The 18888-nt window shown below is 48.3% G+C and overlaps 1 protein-coding gene across 3 annotated transcripts in view; it reads left to right on the top strand.

Moving 5' to 3' along the window:
• Nucleotides 1-18888, top strand: part of MOCOS (molybdenum cofactor sulfurase) — a 397435-nt gene that overhangs the window by 291839 nt on the left and 86708 nt on the right. For 2 of the 3 annotated variants that reach the window (XM_066579116.1, XM_066579115.1), the window contains exons 10-12: nt 993-1071; nt 3318-3433; nt 17137-17242. In XM_066579116.1, coding sequence (XP_066435213.1) covers nt 993-1071; nt 3318-3433; nt 17137-17242 — 301 coding nt within the window. The remainder of the gene's footprint in view (nt 1-992; nt 1072-3317; nt 3434-17136; nt 17243-18888) is intronic. The other variant, XM_066579117.1, reaches the window with a different exon arrangement.

Below are 18888 nucleotides of genomic sequence, written 5' to 3'. Positions count from 1 at the left end.
CTTGTAAAAGTGTAAGTAAAACACATCCTCCGGATGCCTCAGTGGACGCCATATGTCACTATAGACGGCCTTGTTAGATGTTCATCATATAGCAGGATAGATTCCTCTGCTAGACGCCATCTGCCAGGCATCCCCTTCATTTCTGAAGCCTTTCCTCGCGGCATGGTGCCCTTTAGGGCCACGTGTGGGATATACCTAGAAACCTCTAAATATAATAATATTGAGTTTATACTCGCTGCTGCTGCGTCACGGGGAAGAACGCCTCAAAGCTGAAATGGCGAAGAAACATCTTCAATGGTGTTCCGAATACCTTTGAGGGGAGAAGTTTCTGCAGGGGAGGAAGGGGTTAAGGGTGACCTAATCCGCTATTTAAGCACCGATCAGCACGGTATCGGTCAGTGTTATAATAATAATAATAATAATCTTTATTTGTATAGCGCCAACATATTCCGCAGCGCTTACATAGACAGGGGAAATACAGAAAGACAAAAGTACAAAAAATTACAGAACCGCGGTTACAATCGTAATCAGCTGATGGAAACAATAGGGGTGAGGGTCCTGCTCCAACGAGCTTACATACTACAAGTAATGGGGTGATACAGAAGATAAAATGGCTGGAGGTGTGCACAGTATCGCGTGCTGGAGAGTGAGGGATGCTATATACAGACAACAGTCAGACATTTAGCTATGCAACGGCAGGATCAATATGACTACAGGAGCGGTTTATGATGGCTAGCAGGGATTGCAGTCAGTAGGTCAGGAAACATGTTATCAGGCGGAGTACAGAAGGGTTTGTTTAGGGAATGCGGTATGCCTCCCTGAAGAGGTGCGTCTTTAGAGCACGCCTGAAGTTTTTCGAGTCCTGGATTGCCCGGATGTTCTTTGGTAGTGCGTTCCAGAGGACCGGTGCTGCTCTGGAGAACTGTGTTAGCACTCAGCTGTACGGGACGCTTCAGTTCGCACATTGGTAACTTTGTTTCTGTTTGTTACAGGTACACCCCCCATTGAAGTATCACTGAATGAGTGCAACTCGACGGCCGGAATATGTCACAACAAAGTGTGTGGCGACAGGTGAGACCGCGGGGGTCCTGCTGATCTCTGCAGCTGGGTTCTTTCTCTTTAAGGGCGCCTTCACGCTGACCAGAAAATGATGCGACACAAGTAAGGCTTTTACTCACTAGCGGTTTTTTAATGCTGCGATATCGAAGCGTTTTTTTACTGCAAATATCAATGGGCCTTTCTAATGTTAAATGGTCCCACCATTCACATGGAATAGCTGGATGGAAGGAACATTGGAAAACCCCCTCACTTGCCTCTGGACCTATATTATCCTCCTCCCATGGGGGGAGAACCGTGTTGGTTCTCAAAGCCACCCTTCCCTGCGGTGTTGAATAATGGTGGACTGGCCAGACAGTTGGGAGATTGGTATCCCTTCCTCCTCCTGTGACAAGATCACATTGCTGCAGAGACCCTGTATCATCTGCTCCAGCAGGCAGACAACCATGGTGGTCATACGGATCACTGGAGATGGCTGGGTGTGAACGTCAAGTGTTGGCAGTTTCCTAACGTTTCCAGCCCTGCATGTAAACCTTGGTAATTCACTGCACTAGGAGGGTCATCACACGGGCCGGGCAAGGTACGTGCGTGAGATTGCCAAACCGAAGGGCTGCCAGCAGTTTGGCCCCATTGTCACTCACGACCTTGCCTGCCTTCAGATTGTACGGGGTCAGCCACATCTCAACCTGGATCTGCAAATCCGTCAGCAGCTCTGCAGACATATGAGTTATGGGACGGCATGTGCAGCGCTGTGCTGAGGCTGGAGTGTGTCTGATATGAATATCTGTGCCATTGTGGAGGCTGTTTAAGGGCTTCTACCGACTAGTGGGTTTTTTTTAACACTGTGATATCGCTGCGGTTTTTCAATCGGACTTTCTAATGTTAAAATCGCAGAAGCACAAAAATCACAGAAGCACAAAAATCGCAGAAGCACAAAAATCGCAGAAGAACAAAAATCGCAGAAGCACAAAAATCGCAGAAGCACAAAAATCGCAGAAGCACAAAATCGCAGAAGCACAAACTTGTGATGTGATTTTTAACATTAGAAAGTCCCATTGAAAGCGATACTGCGGCATTAAAAAAGACACTAGTGGGTAGAAGCCCTAAAGATGTTACGAGGAGGGGACAGACAGACCAATGTTCCCCAAGTCTTGGGGACCACCACTTTAGCTTCATGCCCCACATCCAGGACATTGACCTAGTATGCTGGTACCGACATGTAACCCCGGCCATGCTTGTGGATTTGCATGATTTGCATGATTTTGCACTATCAATAAACCATTGATTTGACTGGGATCATCCTCTGGGCTCCCACACACTTGCGTTTGAGGTTTTTGTTAACGCGATTGTCGGCGGGACTTTCTAATGTTAAAAATGCAACGCAATGCACCAAAAACACAAGTCGCATTGCGTTGCGTTTTTAACATTAGAAAGTCCCATCGACAATCGCGTTAACAAAAAACGCAAGTGGGAGCCCTCATGAGCACAATTTACGCGTACATGAAAGTAGGACCTGCGCTATTTTTCGGCGTTTTGCACTGCAAAGGACCCCGTAGAAGCGTATGAGAGGTGCGCAAATACGCAAGTGAATGGTTGAAACACTGTGCAAGAATGTGAAAGAGAACACATCAGGACCTCGTTATGCTAAAGAGCCTTTTAATCCATGAAATGCTGCTTTGTGCATCCGTGTGAACTGGCCCTGCGGGCCAAAAGGTGCGGTACTATGGTCAGACACAAGCGCAAGCGTACCTCATCCAGCCTCAATCATTCACACATGCGTTGCCCTGTGGTGAGTGTTTTTGCTCAAATGCTCACGTGAAGCCGCCCTAAGGGCTCATTACAGGCGCATAATACGCGGTGAATGGAGTCAATGAAACTAATGTTCTCTACGGGTTGCAAACGCAACGCCACTCTGAGACTGCGCAGGCCAGTGTGCTGGAGATGCGCTGTCATGGGCGGTGCACAACCGCTGCCCGGGTCAGCGCTAGCCGGCTCACCGCAGGGTCCCACGTCGGCAAAATGCCGTGTGATCCATGCAGCCGTGGGAATAAGCCCTGAGAGAAATTTCCGCTTCTGCCAATTTGTCAATGTGGAGCATTACAGCGGACAGCTAGCGGGGCAACACCCGGATTAAGAATGACCGTCTTATCCTTTAGGGAAAACGCTGACAGTACGTATTTCTAAACTGTGAACACAACGGCGCTCCGTAAAACATTCTCCTCATAAAGTATGGAACTAAGGTTGTAAATCTGCTGTCACAGGGTCCACACGTACGATTGTGGGGAGGACGTGGCGCACTGGCTGTCTTCTTTCCTTGCTCGCAAGTGCCGTTTGATAAGGCAATCGTCAAGTTTTGATCGCTACGCAAAGAGAAAAGGTACGCCATCGCCATCTAGTGATGTAATCAATGAAGGACATTATATTAGTAAACATGATTTTATTTTCAGATCTCGTTACTTATGTTATGTGATGAGGCTTGTGGGGATAAAACTAATCCATGAGGAAATTGTGTATTTTACCTAAAGATTTTGGTCAGAAATGGAGTGAACTGCTGCGGATTACAGCTTTTGCGTTGCAAATTTGTACACAATGTCTGCAGCAAGTCGGCACCTAATCTGCATCTAAGGGAACTCCAAGGACTGCAGAATCTGATGCAGATTAATTAGACTTTTACACCCTCTGGCCGGTGACAAACAAGCATATCCCAGCTGCATGTATGTAATATGGCCGAGTGCACCAGTCTGACCCCGAGTCTCCTCAGCACCAGCAGCAGGGCTATCATTTATACTAGGTACTGAAAGGCATGTGCCTCAGGTGGCACAAAACAGGAGGGCGGCCGCCAGCTCATGAGCACTATTTTATAACCTTCCTGTACTGCCTCCCATGGGATTTCCTAACTATTCTGCTGTTGTTTGGGGGAAGAGCAGGCGTTATGAAGTCCAGCGCTGCGGCTCCCTGCTATGAGACTTTATAAGCCCAGGTACAGTAGGTAAAAGATCTCCACCTGTTAGCGGTCAGTACTTCAGACAAGAGGGAGGGGCATTATTGGTCTGCTCTCTCTGTCCGGGTGGAAATATGGATGGGGCTAAGTACTAGTTCTATGAAGAACCAATAGCAGCATCGGGGGTGGCTGAGACCGCTTTCATTCTTTCAGTCTGCATTATGACTCTAACTCAAATGTAATCTGAGCCTAAAGAATATGGCTATGTATATACCGCTCTGCAGGACCACGTTTGTATGAAAACACATGTTTACCAAATCCATACAAATTTGGGGGATCCACAAAAAAAGGGGTAATGAAATGGAATGTTACCTATGGTAGCCATAAAAATACCCTCAGAAAAAAGCCCACGGCCATGAATGCCCACAAGGAGAGATGCCAACATGGTAAACAAAGCAATTGTCATGAAAAAAAACTAATCGATGGATCATTTTAATTTAAACGTTAATCGTTCAGTGTAAACACAGCCGGCAAGTAAACAATAATTCATTTGCCTATTCTTCATCATCCAGTTTAGGCAAACATAAAAACTATCACAGTCACTTAATATAATAGTGCCTCCTGTATAGTGTCCCCCCAGCAGTCTGCAGCCATGTAGTATAATAGTGCCTCCTGTATAGTGTCCCCCCAGCAGTCTGCAGCCACGTAGTATAATAGTGCCTCCTGTATAGTGTCCCCCCAGCAGTCTGCAGCCACGTAGTATAATAGTGCCTCCTGTATAGTGCCCCCCCAGCAGTCTGCAGCCACGTAGTATAATAGTGCCTCCTGTATAGTGTCCCCTCAGCTGTCTGCAGCCACGTAGTATAATAGTGCCTCCTGTATAGTGCCCCCCCAGCAGTCTGCAGCCACGTAGTATAATAGTGCCTCCTCTATAGTGTCCCCTCAGCAGTCTGCAGCCATGTAGTATAATAGTGCCTCCTGTATAGTGTCCCCTCAGCAATCTGCAGCCAGGTAGTATAATAGTGCCTCCTGTATAGTGCCCCCCCAGCAGTCTGCAGCCACGTAGTATAATAGTGCCTCCTGTATAGTGCCCCCCCAGCAGTCTGCAGCCACGTAGTATAATAGTGCCTCCTGTATAGTGCCCCCCCAGCAGTCTGCAGCCACGTAGTATAATAGTGCCTCCTGTATAGTGTCCCCTCAGCAGTCTGCAGCCACGTAGTATAATAGTGCCTCCTGTATAGTGCCCCCCCAGCAGTCTGCAGCCACGTAGTATAATAGTGCCTCCTGTATAGTGTCCCCTCAGCAGTCTGCAGCCATGTAGTATAATAGTGCCTCCTGTATAGTGCCCCCCCAGCAGTCTGCAGCCACGTAGTATAATAGTGCCTCCTGTATAGTGTCCCCTCAGCAGTCTGCAGCCACGTAGTATAATAGTGCCTCCTGTATAGTGTCCCCCCAGCAGTCTGCAGCCACGTAGTATAATAGTGCCTCCTGTATAGTGTCCCCCCAGCAGTCTGCAGCCACGTAGTATAATAGTGACTCCTGTATAGTGTCCCCCCAGCAGTCTGCAGCCACGTAGTATAATAGTGCCTCCTGTATAGTGTCCCCCCAGCAGTCTGCAGCCATGTAGTATAATAGTGCCTCATGTATAGTGTCCCCTCAGCAGTCTGCAGCCACGTAGTATAAAAGTACCTCCTAAATAGTGTCCCCCCAGCAGTCTGCAGCTATGTAGTATAATAGTGCCTCCTGTATAGTGCCCCCCCAGCAGTCTGCAGCCACGTAGTATAATAGTGCCTCCTGTATAGTGTCCCCCCAGCAGTCTGCAGCCACGTAGTATAATAGTGCCTCCTGTATAGTGCCCCCCCAGCAGTCTGCAGCCACGTAGTATAATAGTGCCTCCTGTATAGTGTCCCCTCAGCAGTCTGCAGCCATGTAGTGTAATAGTGCCTCCTGTATAGCGACCCTCAGCAGTCTGCAGCCACGTAGTATAATAGTGCCTCCTGTATAGTGTCCCCTCAGCAGTCTGCAGCCACATGGTATAATAGTACCTCCTGTATAGTGTCCCCTCAGCAGTCTGCAGCCACGTAGTATAATAGTGCCTCCTGTATAGTGTCCCCTCAGCAGTCTGCAGCCATGTAGTATAATAGTGCCTCCTGTATAGTGCCCCCCCAGCAGTCTGCAGCCACGTAGTATAATAGTGCCTCCTGTATAGTGTCCCCTCAGCAGTCTGCAGCCATGTAGTATAATAGTGCCTCCTGTATAGTGTCCCCTCAGCAGTCTGCAGCCACGTAGTATAATAGTGCCTCCTGTATAGTGTCCCCTCAGCAGTCTGCAGCCACGTAGTATAATAGTGCCTCCTGTATAGTGTCCCCTCAGCAGTCTGCAGCCACGTAGTATAATAGTGCCTCCTGTATAGTGCCCCCCCAGCAGTCTGCAGCCACATAGTATAATAGTGCCTCCTGTATAGTGCCCCCCCAGCAGTCTGCAGCCACGTAGTATAATAGTGCCTCCTGTATAGTGTCCCCTCAGCAGTCAGCAGCCACGTAGTATAATAGTGCCTCCTGTATAGTGCCCCCCCAGCAGTCTGCAGCCACGTAGTATAATAGTGCCTCCTGTATAGTGCCCCCCCAGCAGTCTGCAGCCACGTAGTATAATAGTGCCTCCTGTATAGTGTCCCCTCAGCAGTCTGCAGCCATGTAGTATAATAGTGCCTCCTGTATAGCGACCCTCAGCAGTCTGCAGCCACGTAGTATAATAGTGCCTCCTGTATAGTTTCCCCTCAGCAGTCTGCAGCCATGTAGTATAATAGTGCCTCCTGTATAGTGCCCCCCCAGCAGTCTGCAGCCACGTAGTATAATAGTGCCTCCTGTATAGTGTCCCCTCAGCAGTCTGCAGCCATGTAGTATAATAGTGCCTCCTGTATAGTGTCCCCTCAGCAGTCTGCAGCCACGTAGTATAATAGTGCCTCCTGTATAGTGTCTCCCCAGCAGTCTCCAGCCACGTTATATAATAGTGCCTCCTGTATAGTGTCCCCTCAGCAGTCTGCAGCCACGTAGTATAATAGTACCTCCTAAATAGTGTCCCCTCAGCAGTCTGCAGCCACGTAGTATAATAGTACCTCCTGTATAGTGTCCCCTCAGCAGTCTGCAGCCACGTAGTATAATAGTGCCTCCTGTATAGTGTCCCCCCAGCAGTCTGCAGCCACGTAGTATAATAGTACCTCCTAAATAGTGTCCCCTCAGCAGTCTGCAGCCACGTAGTATAATAGTGCTTCCTGTATAGTGTCCCCCCAGCAGTCTGCAGCCACGTAGTATAATAGTGCCTCCTGTATAGTGTCCCCCCAGCAGTCTGCAGCCACGTAGTATAATAGTGCCTTCTGTATAGTGCCCCCCCAGCAGTCTGCAGCCACGTAGTATAATAGTGCCTCCTGTATAGTGCCCCCCCAGCAGTCTGCAGCCACGTAGTATAATAGTGCCTCCTGTATAGTGTCCCCTCAGCAGTCTGCAGCCATGTAGTATAATAGTGCCTCCTGTATAGTGCCCCCCCAGCAGTCTGCAGCCACGTAGTATAATAGTGCCTCCTGTATAGTGTCCCCTCAGCAGTCTGCAGCCACGTAGTATAATAGTGCCTCCTGTATAGTGTCCCCTCAGCAGTCTGCAGCCACGTAGTATAATAGTGCCTCCTGTATAGTGTCCCCTCAGCAGTCTGCAGCCACGTAGTATAATAGTGCCTCCTGTATAGTGTCTCCCCAGCAGTCTGCAGCCACGTTATATAATAGTGCCTCCTGTATAGTGTCCCCTCAGCAGTCTGCAGCCACGTAGTATAATAGTACCTCCTGTATATCGCCCCTCAGCAGTCTGCAGACACGTAGTATAATATTACCTCCTAAATAGTGTCCCCTCAGAAGTCTGCAGCCACGTAGTATAATAGTGCCTCCTGTATAGTGTCCCCTCAGCAGTCTGCAGCCACGTAGCATAATAGTACCTCCTAAATAGTGTCCCCTCAGCAGTCTGCAGCCACGTAGTATAATAGTACCTCCTGTATATCGCCCCTCAGCAGTTTGCAGACACGTAGTATAATAGTGCCTTCTGTATAGTGTTCCCTCAGCAGTCTGCAGACACGTAGTATAATAGTACCTCCTAAATAGTGTCCCCTCAGCAGTCTGCAGACACGTAGTATAATAGTACCTCCTAAATAGTGTCCCCTCAGCAGTCTGCAGACACGTAGTATAATAGTACCTCCTAAATAGTGTCCCCTCAGCAGTCTGCAGCCACGTAGTATAATAGTGCCTCCTGTATAGTGTCCCCTCAGCAGTCTGCAGCCACATGGTATAATAGTACCTCCTGTATAGTGTCCCCTCAGCAGTCTGCAGCCACGTAGTATAATAGTGCCTCCTGTATAGTGTCCCCTCAGCAGTCTGCAGCCATGTAGTATAATAGTGCCTCCTGTATAGTGCCCCCCCAGCAGTCTGCAGCCACGTAGTATAATAGTGCCTCCTGTATAGTGTCCCCTCAGCAGTCTGCAGCCATGTAGTATAATAGTGCCTCCTGTATAGTGTCCCCTCAGCAGTCTGCAGCCACGTAATATAATAGTGCCTCCTGTATAGTGTCTCCCCAGCAGTCTGCAGCCACGTAGTATAATAGTGCCTCCTGTATAGTGTCCCCTCAGCAGTCTGCAGCCACGTAGTATTATAGTACCTCCTAAATAGTGTCCCCTCAGCAGTCTGCAGCCATGTAGTATAATAGTGCCTCCTGTATAGTGTCCCCTCAGCAGTCTGCAGACACGTAGTATAATATTACCTCCTAAATAGTGTCCCCTCAGCAGTCTGCAGCCACGTAGTATAATAGTGCCTCCTGTATAGTGTCCCCTCACCAGTCTGCAGCCACGTGGTATAATAGTGCCTCCTGTATAGTGTCCCCTCAGCCGTCTGCAGCCACGTAGTATAATGTTGCCTTCTGTATAGTGTCCCCCCAGCAGTCTGCAGCCACGTAGTTTAATAGTGCCTACAGTATAGTGTCCCCTCAGTAGTCTGCAGCCATGTAGTGTAATAGTGCCTCCTGTATAGTGTCCCCCCAGCAGTCTGCAGCCACGTGGTATAATAGTGACTCCTGTATAGTGTCCCCCCAGCAGTCTGCAGCCACGTAGTATAATAGTGCCTCCTGCATAGTGTCCCCCCAGCAGTCTGCAGCCACGTAGTATAATAGTGCCTCCTGTATAGTGACCCTTAGCAGTCTGCAGCCACGTAGTATAATAGTGCCTCCTGTATAGTGTCCCCCCAGCAGTCTGCAGCCACGTGGTATAATAGTGACTCCTGTATAGTGACCCTCAGCAGTCTGCAGCTATGTAGTGTAATAGTGCCTCCTGTATAGTGTCCACTTAGCAGTCTGCAGCCACATAGTATAATATTGCTTCCTGTATAGTGACCCTCAGCAGTCTGCAGCTATGTAGTATAACAGTGCCTCCTGTATAGTGTCCCCTCAGCAGTCTGCAGCCACGTAGTATAATAGTACCTCCTATATAGTGTCCCTTCAGCAGTCTGCAGCCACGTAGTATAATAGTACCTCCTGTATAGCGCCCTCAGCAGTCTGCAGCCACGTAGTATAATAGTGCCTCCTATGTAGCGACCCTCAGTAGTTTGCAACCACGAAGTATAATAGTGCCTCCTGTATAGTGTCCCCTTAGCAGTCTGCAGCCACGTAGTATAATAGTGCCTCCTGTATAGTGTCCCCTCAGCAGTCTGCAGCCACGTAGTATAATAGTGCCTCCTGTATAGTGTCCCCCCAGCAGTCTGCAGACACGTAGTATAATAGTACCTCCTGTATAGTGTCTCCCCAGCAGTCTGCAGCCACGTAGTATAATAGTGCCTCCTGTATATTGTCCCCTCAGCAGTCTGCAGCCACGTAGTATAATAGTGCCTCCTGTATAGTGTCCCCTCAGCAGTCTGCAAACACGTAGTATAATAGTGCCTCCTGTATAGTGTCCCCTCAGCAGTCTGCAGCCACGTAGTATAATAGTGCCTCCTGTATAGTGTCCCCTTAGCAGTCTGCAGCCATGTAGTATAATAGTGCCTCCTCTAAACTGTCCCCTTAGCAGTCTGCAGCCACTTAGTATAATAGTGCCTCCTCTATAGTGTCCCCTCAGCTGTCTGCAGCCACATAGTGTAATAGTGTCTCCTGTATAGTGTCCCCTCAGCTGTCTGCAGCCACGTAGTATAATAGTGCCTCCTGTATAGTGTCCCCTCAGCAGTCTGCAAACACGTAGTATAATAGTGCCTCCTATATAGTGTCCCCTCAGCAGTCTGCAGCCACGTAGTATAATAGTGCCTTCTGTATAGTGTCCCCTCAGCAGTCTGCAGCCATGTAGTATAATAGTGCCTCCTGTATAGTGCCCCCCCAGCAGTCTGCAGCCACGTAGTATAATAGTGCCTCCTGTATAGTGTCCCCTCAGCAGTCTGCAGCCATGTAGTATAATAGTGCCTCCTGTATAGTGTCCCCTCAGCAGTCTGCAGCCACGTAATATAATAGTGCCTCCTGTATAGTGTCTCCCCAGCAGTCTGCAGCCACGTAGTATAATAGTGCCTCCTGTATAGTGTCCCCTCAGCAGTCTGCAGCCACGTAGTATTATAGTACCTCCTAAATAGTGTCCCCTCAGCAGTCTGCAGCCATGTAGTATAATAGTGCCTCCTGTATAGTGTCCCCTCAGCAGTCTGCAGACACGTAGTATAATATTACCTCCTAAATAGTGTCCCCTCAGCAGTCTGCAGCCACGTAGTATAATAGTGCCTCCTGTATAGTGTCCCCTCACCAGTCTGCAGCCACGTGGTATAATAGTGCCTCCTGTATAGTGTCCCCTCAGCCGTCTGCAGCCACGTAGTATAATGTTGCCTTCTGTATAGTGTCCCCCCAGCAGTCTGCAGCCACGTAGTTTAATAGTGCCTACAGTATAGTGTCCCCTCAGTAGTCTGCAGCCATGTAGTGTAATAGTGCCTCCTGTATAGTGTCCCCCCAGCAGTCTGCAGCCACGTGGTATAATAGTGACTCCTGTATAGTTTCCCCCCAGCAGTCTGCAGCCACGTAGTTTAATAGTGCCTCCTGTATAGTGACCCCTAGCAGTCTGCAGCCACGTAGTATAATAGTGCCTCCTGTATAGTGTCCCCCCAGCAGTCTGCAGCCACGTGGTATAATAGTGACTCCTGTATAGTGACCCTCAGCAGTCTGCAGCTATGTAGTGTAATAGTGCCTCCTGTATAGTGTCCACTTAGCAGTCTGCAGCCACATAGTATAATATTGCTTCCTGTATAGTGACCCTCAGCAGTCTGCAGCTATGTAGTATAACAGTGCCTCCTGTATAGTGTCCCCTCAGCAGTCTGCAGCCACGTAGTATAATAGTACCTCCTATATAGTGTCCCTTCAGCAGTCTGCAGCCACGTAGTATAATAGTACCTCCTGTATAGCGCCCTCAGCAGTCTGCAGCCACGTAGTATAATAGTGCCTCCTATGTAGCGACCCTCAGTAGTTTGCAACCACGAAGTATAATAGTGCCTCCTGTATAGTGTCCCCTTAGCAGTCTGCAGCCACGTAGTATAATAGTGCCTCCTGTATAGTGTCCCCTCAGCAGTCTGCAGCCACGTAGTATAATAGTGCCTCCTGTATAGTGTCCCCCCAGCAGTCTGCAGACACGTAGTATAATAGTACCTCCTGTATAGTGTCTCCCCAGCAGTCTGCAGCCACGTAGTATAATAGTGCCTCCTGTATATTGTCCCCTCAGCAGTCTGCAGCCACGTAGTATAATAGTGCCTCCTGTATAGTGTCCCCTCAGCAGTCTGCAGCCATGTAGTATAATAGTACCTCCTATATAGCGCACCTCAGCAGTCTGCAGCCACGTAGTATAATAGTGCCTCCTGTATAGTGTCCCCTTAGCAGTCTGCAGCCATGTAGTATAATAGTGCCTCCTCTAAACTGTCCCCTTAGCAGTCTGCAGCCACTTAGTATAATAGTGCCTCCTCTATAGTGTCCCCTCAGCTGTCTGCAGCCACATAGTGTAATAGTGTCTCCTGTATAGTGTCCCCTCAGCTGTCTGCAGCCACGTAGTATAATAGTGCCTCCTGTATAGTGTCCCCTCAGCAGTCTGCAAACACGTAGTATAATAGTGCCTCCTGTATAGTGTCCCCTCAGCAGTCTGCAGCCACGTAGTATAATAGTGCCTTCTGTATAGTGTCCCCTCAGCAGTCTGCAGCCACGTAGTATAATAGTGCCTCCTGTATAGTGTCCCCTCAGCAGTCTGCAGCCATGTAGTATAATAGTGCCTCCTGTATAGTGTCCCCTCAGCAGTCTGCAGCCACGTAGTATAATAGTGCCTTCTGTATAGTGTCCCCTTAGCAGTCTGCAGCCACGTAGTATAATAGTGCCTCCTGTATAGTGTCCCCCCAGCAGTCTGCAGCCACGTAGTATAATAGTGCCTCATGTATAGTTTCCCCCCAGCAGTCTGCAGCCACGTAGTAGAATAGTGCCTCATGTATAGTTTCCGCCCAGCGGTCTGCAGCCATGTAGTAGAATAGTGCCTCCTGTATAGCGCCCCTTAGCAGTCTGCAGTCCCGTAGTGTAATAGTGCCTCCTGTATAGTGTCCCCTCAGCAGTCTGTAGCTATGTAGTGTAATAGTGCCTCCTGTATACTGTCCCCCCAGCAGTCTGCAGCCACGTAGTATAATAGTGCCTCCTGTATAGTGTCCCCCCAGCAGTCTGCAGCCACGTAGTATAATAGTGCCTCCTGTATAGTGTCCCCTCAGCAGTCTGCAGCCACGTAGTATAATAGTGCCTCCTGTATAGTGCCCCCCCAGCAGTCTGCAGCCACGTAGTATAATAGTGCCTCCTGTATAGCGACCCTCAGCAGTCTGTAGCTACGTAGTTTAATGTTGCCTCTTAAATAGCGCCCTCAGCAGTCTGCAGATATGTAGTATAATAGTGCCTCCTGTATAGTGTCACCTCGGCAGTCTGCAGTCACGTAGTATAATAGTGCCTCCTGTATAGTGTCCCCCCAGCAGTCTGCAGCCACGTAGTATAATAGTGCCTCCTGTATAGTGTCCCCTCAGCAGTCTGCAGCCACGTAGTATAATAGTGCCTCCTGTATATTGTCCCCCCAGCAGTCTGCAGCCATGTAGTATAATAGTGCCTCCTGTATAGCGCCCCTTAGCAGTCTGCAGCCACGTAGTATAATAGTGCCTCCTGTATAGTGTCCCCCCAGCAGTCTGCAGCCATGTAGTATAATAGTGCCTCCTGTATAGTGTCCCCTCAGCAGTCTGCAGCCATGTAGTAGAATAGTGCCTCCTGTATAGTGTCACCTCAGCAGTCTGCAGCCACGTAGTATAATAGTGCCTCCTGTATAGTGTCCCCTCAGCAGTCTGCAGCCATGTAGTATAATAGTGCCTCCTGTATAGTGTCCCCTCAGCAGTCTGCAGCCACGTAGTATAATAGTGCCTCCTGTATAGTGTCCCCCCAGCAGTCTGCAGCTATGTAGTTTAATAGTTTCTCCTGTATAGCGACCCTCAGCAGTCTGTAACCACGTAGTATAATAGTGCCTCTTGAATAGCGCCCTCAGCAGTCTGCAGACACGTAGTATAATAGTGCCTCCTGTATAGTGTCACCTCGGCACTCTGCAGTCACGTAGTATAATAGTGCCTCCTGTATAGCACCCCTTAGCAGTCTGCAGCCACATAGTATAATAGTGCCTCGTGTATAGTTTCCCCCCAGCAGTCTGCAGCCACGTAGTATAATAGTGCCTCCTGTATAGTGTCCCCCCAGCAGTCTGCAGCCACGTAGTATAATAGTGCCTCCTGTATAGTGTCCCCCCAGCAGTCTGCAGCCACGTAGTATAATAGTGCCTCCTGTATAGCGCCCCTTAGCAGTCTGCAGCTATGTAGTATAATAGTGCCTCGTGTATAGTTTCCCCCCAGCAGTCTGCAGCCACGTAGTATAATAGTACCTCCTGTATAGTGTCCCCTCAGCAGTCTGCAGCTATGTAGTGTAATAGTGCCTCCTGTATAGTGTCCCCTTAGCAGTTTGCAGCCACGTAGTATAATAGTGCCTCCTGTATAGTGACCCTTAGCAGTCTGCAGTCACGTAGCATAATAGTGCCTCCTGTAAAGTGCCCCCCCAGCAGTCTGCAGCCACGTAGTATAATAATGCCTCCTGTATAGTGTCCCCCCAGCAGTCTGCAGCCACGTAGTATAATAGTGCCTCCTGTATAGTGCCCCCCCAGCAGTCTGCAGCCACGTAGTATAATAGTGCCTCCTGTATAGTGTCCCCCCAGCAGTCTGCAGCCATGTAGTATAATAGTGCCTCCTGTATAGTGCCCCCCCAGCAGTCTGCAGCCACGTAGTATAATAGTGCCTCCTGTATAGTGTCCCCCCAGCAGTCTGCAGCCATGTAGTATAATAGTGCCTCCTGTATAGTGCCCCCCCAGCAGTCTGCAGCCACGTAGTATAATAGTGCCTCCTGTATAGTGTCCCCTCAGCAGTCTGCAGCTATGTAGTGTAATAGTGCCTCCTGTATAGTGTCCCCTTTGCAGTCTGCAGACACGTAGTATAATAGTGCCTCCTGTATAGTGTCTCCCCAGCAGTCTGCAGCCATGTAGTATAATAGTGCCTCCTGTATAGTGCCCCCCCAGCAGTCTGCAGCCACGTAGTATAATAGTGCCTCCTGTATAGTGTCCCCCCAGCAGTCTGCAGCCATGTAGTATAATAGTGCCTCCTGTATAGTGCCCCCCCAGCAGTCTGCAGCCACGTAGTATAATAGTGCCTCCTGTATAGTGTCCCCTCAGCAGTCTGCAGCTATGTAGTGTAATAGTGCCTTCTGTATATTGTCCCCTTAGTAGTCTGCAGCCACGTAGTATAATAGTACCTCCTGTATAGTGTCCCCTTAGTAGTTTGCAGCCACGTAGTATAATAGTGACTCCTGTATAGTGTCCCCTCAGCAGTCTGCAGACACATAGTATAATAGTGCCTCCTGTATAGTGTCCCCTTAGCAGTCTGCAGCCACGTAGTATAATAGTGCCTTCTGTATAGTGTCCCCTTAGTAATCTGCAGCCACGTAGTATAATAGTGCCTCCTGTATAGTGTCCCCCCAGCAGTCTGCAGCCACGTAGTATAATAGTGCCTCCTGTATAGTGTCCCCTCAGCAGTCTGCAGCTATGTAGTGTAATAGTGCCTCCTGTATAGTGTCCCCTTAGTAGTTTGCAGCCACGTAGTATAATAGTGCCTCCTGTATAGTGTCCCCTCAGCAGTCTGCAGCTATGTAGTATAATAATGCCTCCTGTATAGTGTCCCCCCAGCAGTCTGCAGCCACGTAGTATAATAGTGCCTCCTGTATAGTGCCCCCCCCAGCAGTCTGCAGCCACGTAGTATAATAGTGCCTCCTGTATAGTGTCCCCTCAGCAGTCTGCAGCTATGTAGTATAATAGTGCCTCCTGTATAGTGTCCCCTCAGCAGTCTGCAGCTATGTAGTATAATAGTGCCTCCTGTATAGTGTCCCCCCAGCAGTCTGCAGCCACGTAGTATAATAGTGCCTCCTGTATAGTGTCCCCTCAGCAGTCTGCAGCTATGTAGTATAATAGTGCCTCCTGTATAGTGTCCCCTCAGCAGTCTTCACTATTTCTCCTGTTCAAAAAAATGAAATGTCTTAAGTTTGTTTCATATTTTCGATCCTTTCCAGGATTTTTCTCAGTTTTCTGTTCTTCTGACGGATCAGAATTGAAACCAAAATGTAGGTGTGAACGCTGCCATAGCCTTTATTTGGTCTAAAGCTTTCTGAGCCTACCACCTCGGCACGGCCACTTTATTCCTGTAACTAGCTCAGAAACTGGTAGCCCAATTTAGATTTCAACATTCCTCTCCAGTTCCTGGCATCCAGTTGGTAATAACAGACTGGTACCAACGTGTTTCCACAGCACGGATCTTCCTCATTTTTGCTCTTGGTCAACCCAAAATCTCAATCAGATTGCAGATCAATTGCACCCCAACCACTATGCACCCCAAATATCACAGGTCCATAAGCTCATGGTGCTGTAACCATGCAACAACATGTGTTGACAGTTTTTGGGCAACTTTTCATGTGTGAATTCGTGGCTGTGAGTTTTTTCCTGTGGGCATCTTTTATGGCACTGGATGCCCAGTTATATACACTGGTAGTTGATATATTATTTTTCTGACAGCAGCTGTTTGGTTCTGTACTAATTCCAAGTAGTAAGCTTGGCTCTTGAGCAACATCTATGTTGTCAGCTTGGTTCTGGCATCTTATCTATGTAGTCAGCATGGTTCTGTTCTTCTATCTATGTAAGCTTGGTCCTGGTATTGTATGCAGCTAACTTGGTGCTGCCACTAAAAACCTAGGAGGTTTGTAGAAGAGCTTTCAGGGGCTCAATGAACGTTTGGGTACTAGCGGCAAAATGTTATAAGAAGGGGTACGCTTTAAGGCCTCAGTCAGACGAGCGTGTTTTTTGCACATGTCTGTTCTTTAGAAGCACAAAATACTCGCAACTGCAAACGAAAGGACATGCACATGCAAAGGCATTTGTTCTCGCGCATTTTGCACATCTATGGAGCGCATTTTTTTGCGCACAAAGGCACGCAAAAAAGCAAACTCGTCTGATGGAGGCCTAAGTCTGTTCATGCTGGGGTGGCTTTGTGCAGATTCTGATGTAAATTCCCCCCAAAAGGCCTTTGAATCTGTATCCATTTTGCATCCTATTAAGTTCTATATGAATTTTGTAGTTCATATGTCTCAAACTTGGAAACCGTGTTGCTGATAAACAATTGACAGGGTATTCTAGAGGTGGACTCCGTGCCAGGGCATCCGGGTGCACGTATGCAACTATTTCAAATGCAAATCCATGACAGAAATCTGAGGCTCGGCTTTGGGTTTCCGCGTCAGATTCTGATGTGAATCCACATACTACATAGATTTAATCCAAATTCAGCATCAGTGCCCGGGGCAGCACCAGCTGCAGGTACCGCCCTGATCAAGGATTCCTATGAGGCTCAGAGTTCGGGTCAGGAGACCCGCGGTCAGGCTGGTAACTCCTCCACAGTGTGGATGCAGAATGCTTGGGTGTCAGCAGCCTTAATGTTGGAGTTTTATTTTTCTTTCCAGGACTTGTGGATCCAAATTCTGCTTCACTTTCTTTAGTGAATGAAGCCCAGTACCTTCTGGTAAACACAGCAAGCATTTTTCACTTAAGCCAACAAATACCACTGAGGTAAGATGAACTCTCAGACTCGTATGGCTAAAGCATCTACTAGTACAGTATGACAAATAAACTTAATGCAAATAGTCTTTGTGCTTGTGGTGGGCAGAAGAAATAAGAGACGGAGCGCAGAACCAGACTGTCAATAATGAACTTTACTTGGCTGAATCAGTGATACATTCAGTTAATGGGTAAGAAGAGTACATTCACGTGAATTCAACACAGAGTTTTAGCATGCTGAGACAGTTCGGAACCCTCTAGTAACACTGGTGTAGTTTGTAGCACTATCGGGCCGCCACCTCTGCAGGAACAAGTGATAGTCCCCAACGCAAACAGGCCTGTTACACATTATTATGCACGGCCAATTACTTGCGTTGCTGGCCACTTTTGTTACATACAGTCTCTTAACTTCATGCAGATCTGTCTTGGCTCGGTCGGCACTTGATACATTCCAACTGCGGCTCCCTCAGCTTTTAGAGTTGACTGTCCAGGATCACGCTCTTCCGGAGGGCCCAAGGACCAGCTCACACGACTCTGCTACTCCCAACCTTTTGCACAGGCTGCCAGAATTATATGTGTGACTTTTTGGCTCAGCCACACTCAATCTTGCACCAGCTATTCACTCTTATTTGCACTCTTCACCTCTGTCACAAGACAACTTGAGTGCCACAACACCCATCTATACATCACTCAGCAACCCCCTGTGGGGCACAATGCCTTCTATTCCTTCACGAAAAGCAAACAGAACCAGCCGGAGGGTTACATCGGGTATTAACAACCCAGAGGCTGTGGCCCCAACTGTGAGATAACATTTAACTTTTATTAGCTTCTCATTTGAAATATTTGTGCACCTTGGATTGAAGAAATAATCACTTTACACTACAGCAGCACCTATAATCGTATACGGCTCAAGACCCCAATGTAATAAGAACAGAAATACAGTGGTCCTGATTAAAATTGACATGCCCCACTTATACAGATGCCATCAGGGGAATTGGGGCCCTAGGATCTTGAGCTGCAGCATTGATCTTTATACATCAGTCTGTCTTTTACTGTATATTGGCAATTTAGCATTTGTGCCAAAGGGGTTTAGTCGCTTCTGGATCATCAACCTCAACATCAGGAAAATGGGCACCACACGTGTATAAAGGCTCCAGGAACAGTTGTTTCTTATAAATCTGGTGCCTGCCAGCCTTTATTTCAGCATCACAGCACAGCAACGATATACAGCATAAACGCAGTTCATTTGAAATGTCCAGGGTTTACAACCCAATGGGCCACCGTTACTACCCCACCCGGGGCATCTGGAGGGCGTCCTCCTCCATCAGAAGTATGACGTTCCCAGAATTAGTTCACTCCAAACCTCAATGCTCCAAACTGGACTTCTTCTGCCACACTCAGGTGTTGACACATTCCAGAATGCCTGTCTGTAGCCCTCTGCAGGCCATTCTGTTCATTGCACTCCCACACCTTACACAAAATATATGAGTCTGATATGATTAGTTTGGATGTAGTGGGTTGTAACTAGAGATGAGCGAGCACCAAAATGCTCGGGTGCTCGTTGCTCAAGTCGAACTTTTCGTAATGCTCGAGAGCTCGTTTCGAGTAACGAACCCCATTGAAGTCAATGGGCGACTCGAGCATTTTTGTATGGGACC

Source organism: Eleutherodactylus coqui, chromosome 9 (genome assembly GCF_035609145.1).
Source record: "Eleutherodactylus coqui strain aEleCoq1 chromosome 9, aEleCoq1.hap1, whole genome shotgun sequence".
Classification (NCBI taxonomy): Eukaryota; Metazoa; Chordata; class Amphibia; order Anura; family Eleutherodactylidae; genus Eleutherodactylus; species Eleutherodactylus coqui.
This window is presented reverse-complemented; position numbering and strand designations above follow the sequence as displayed.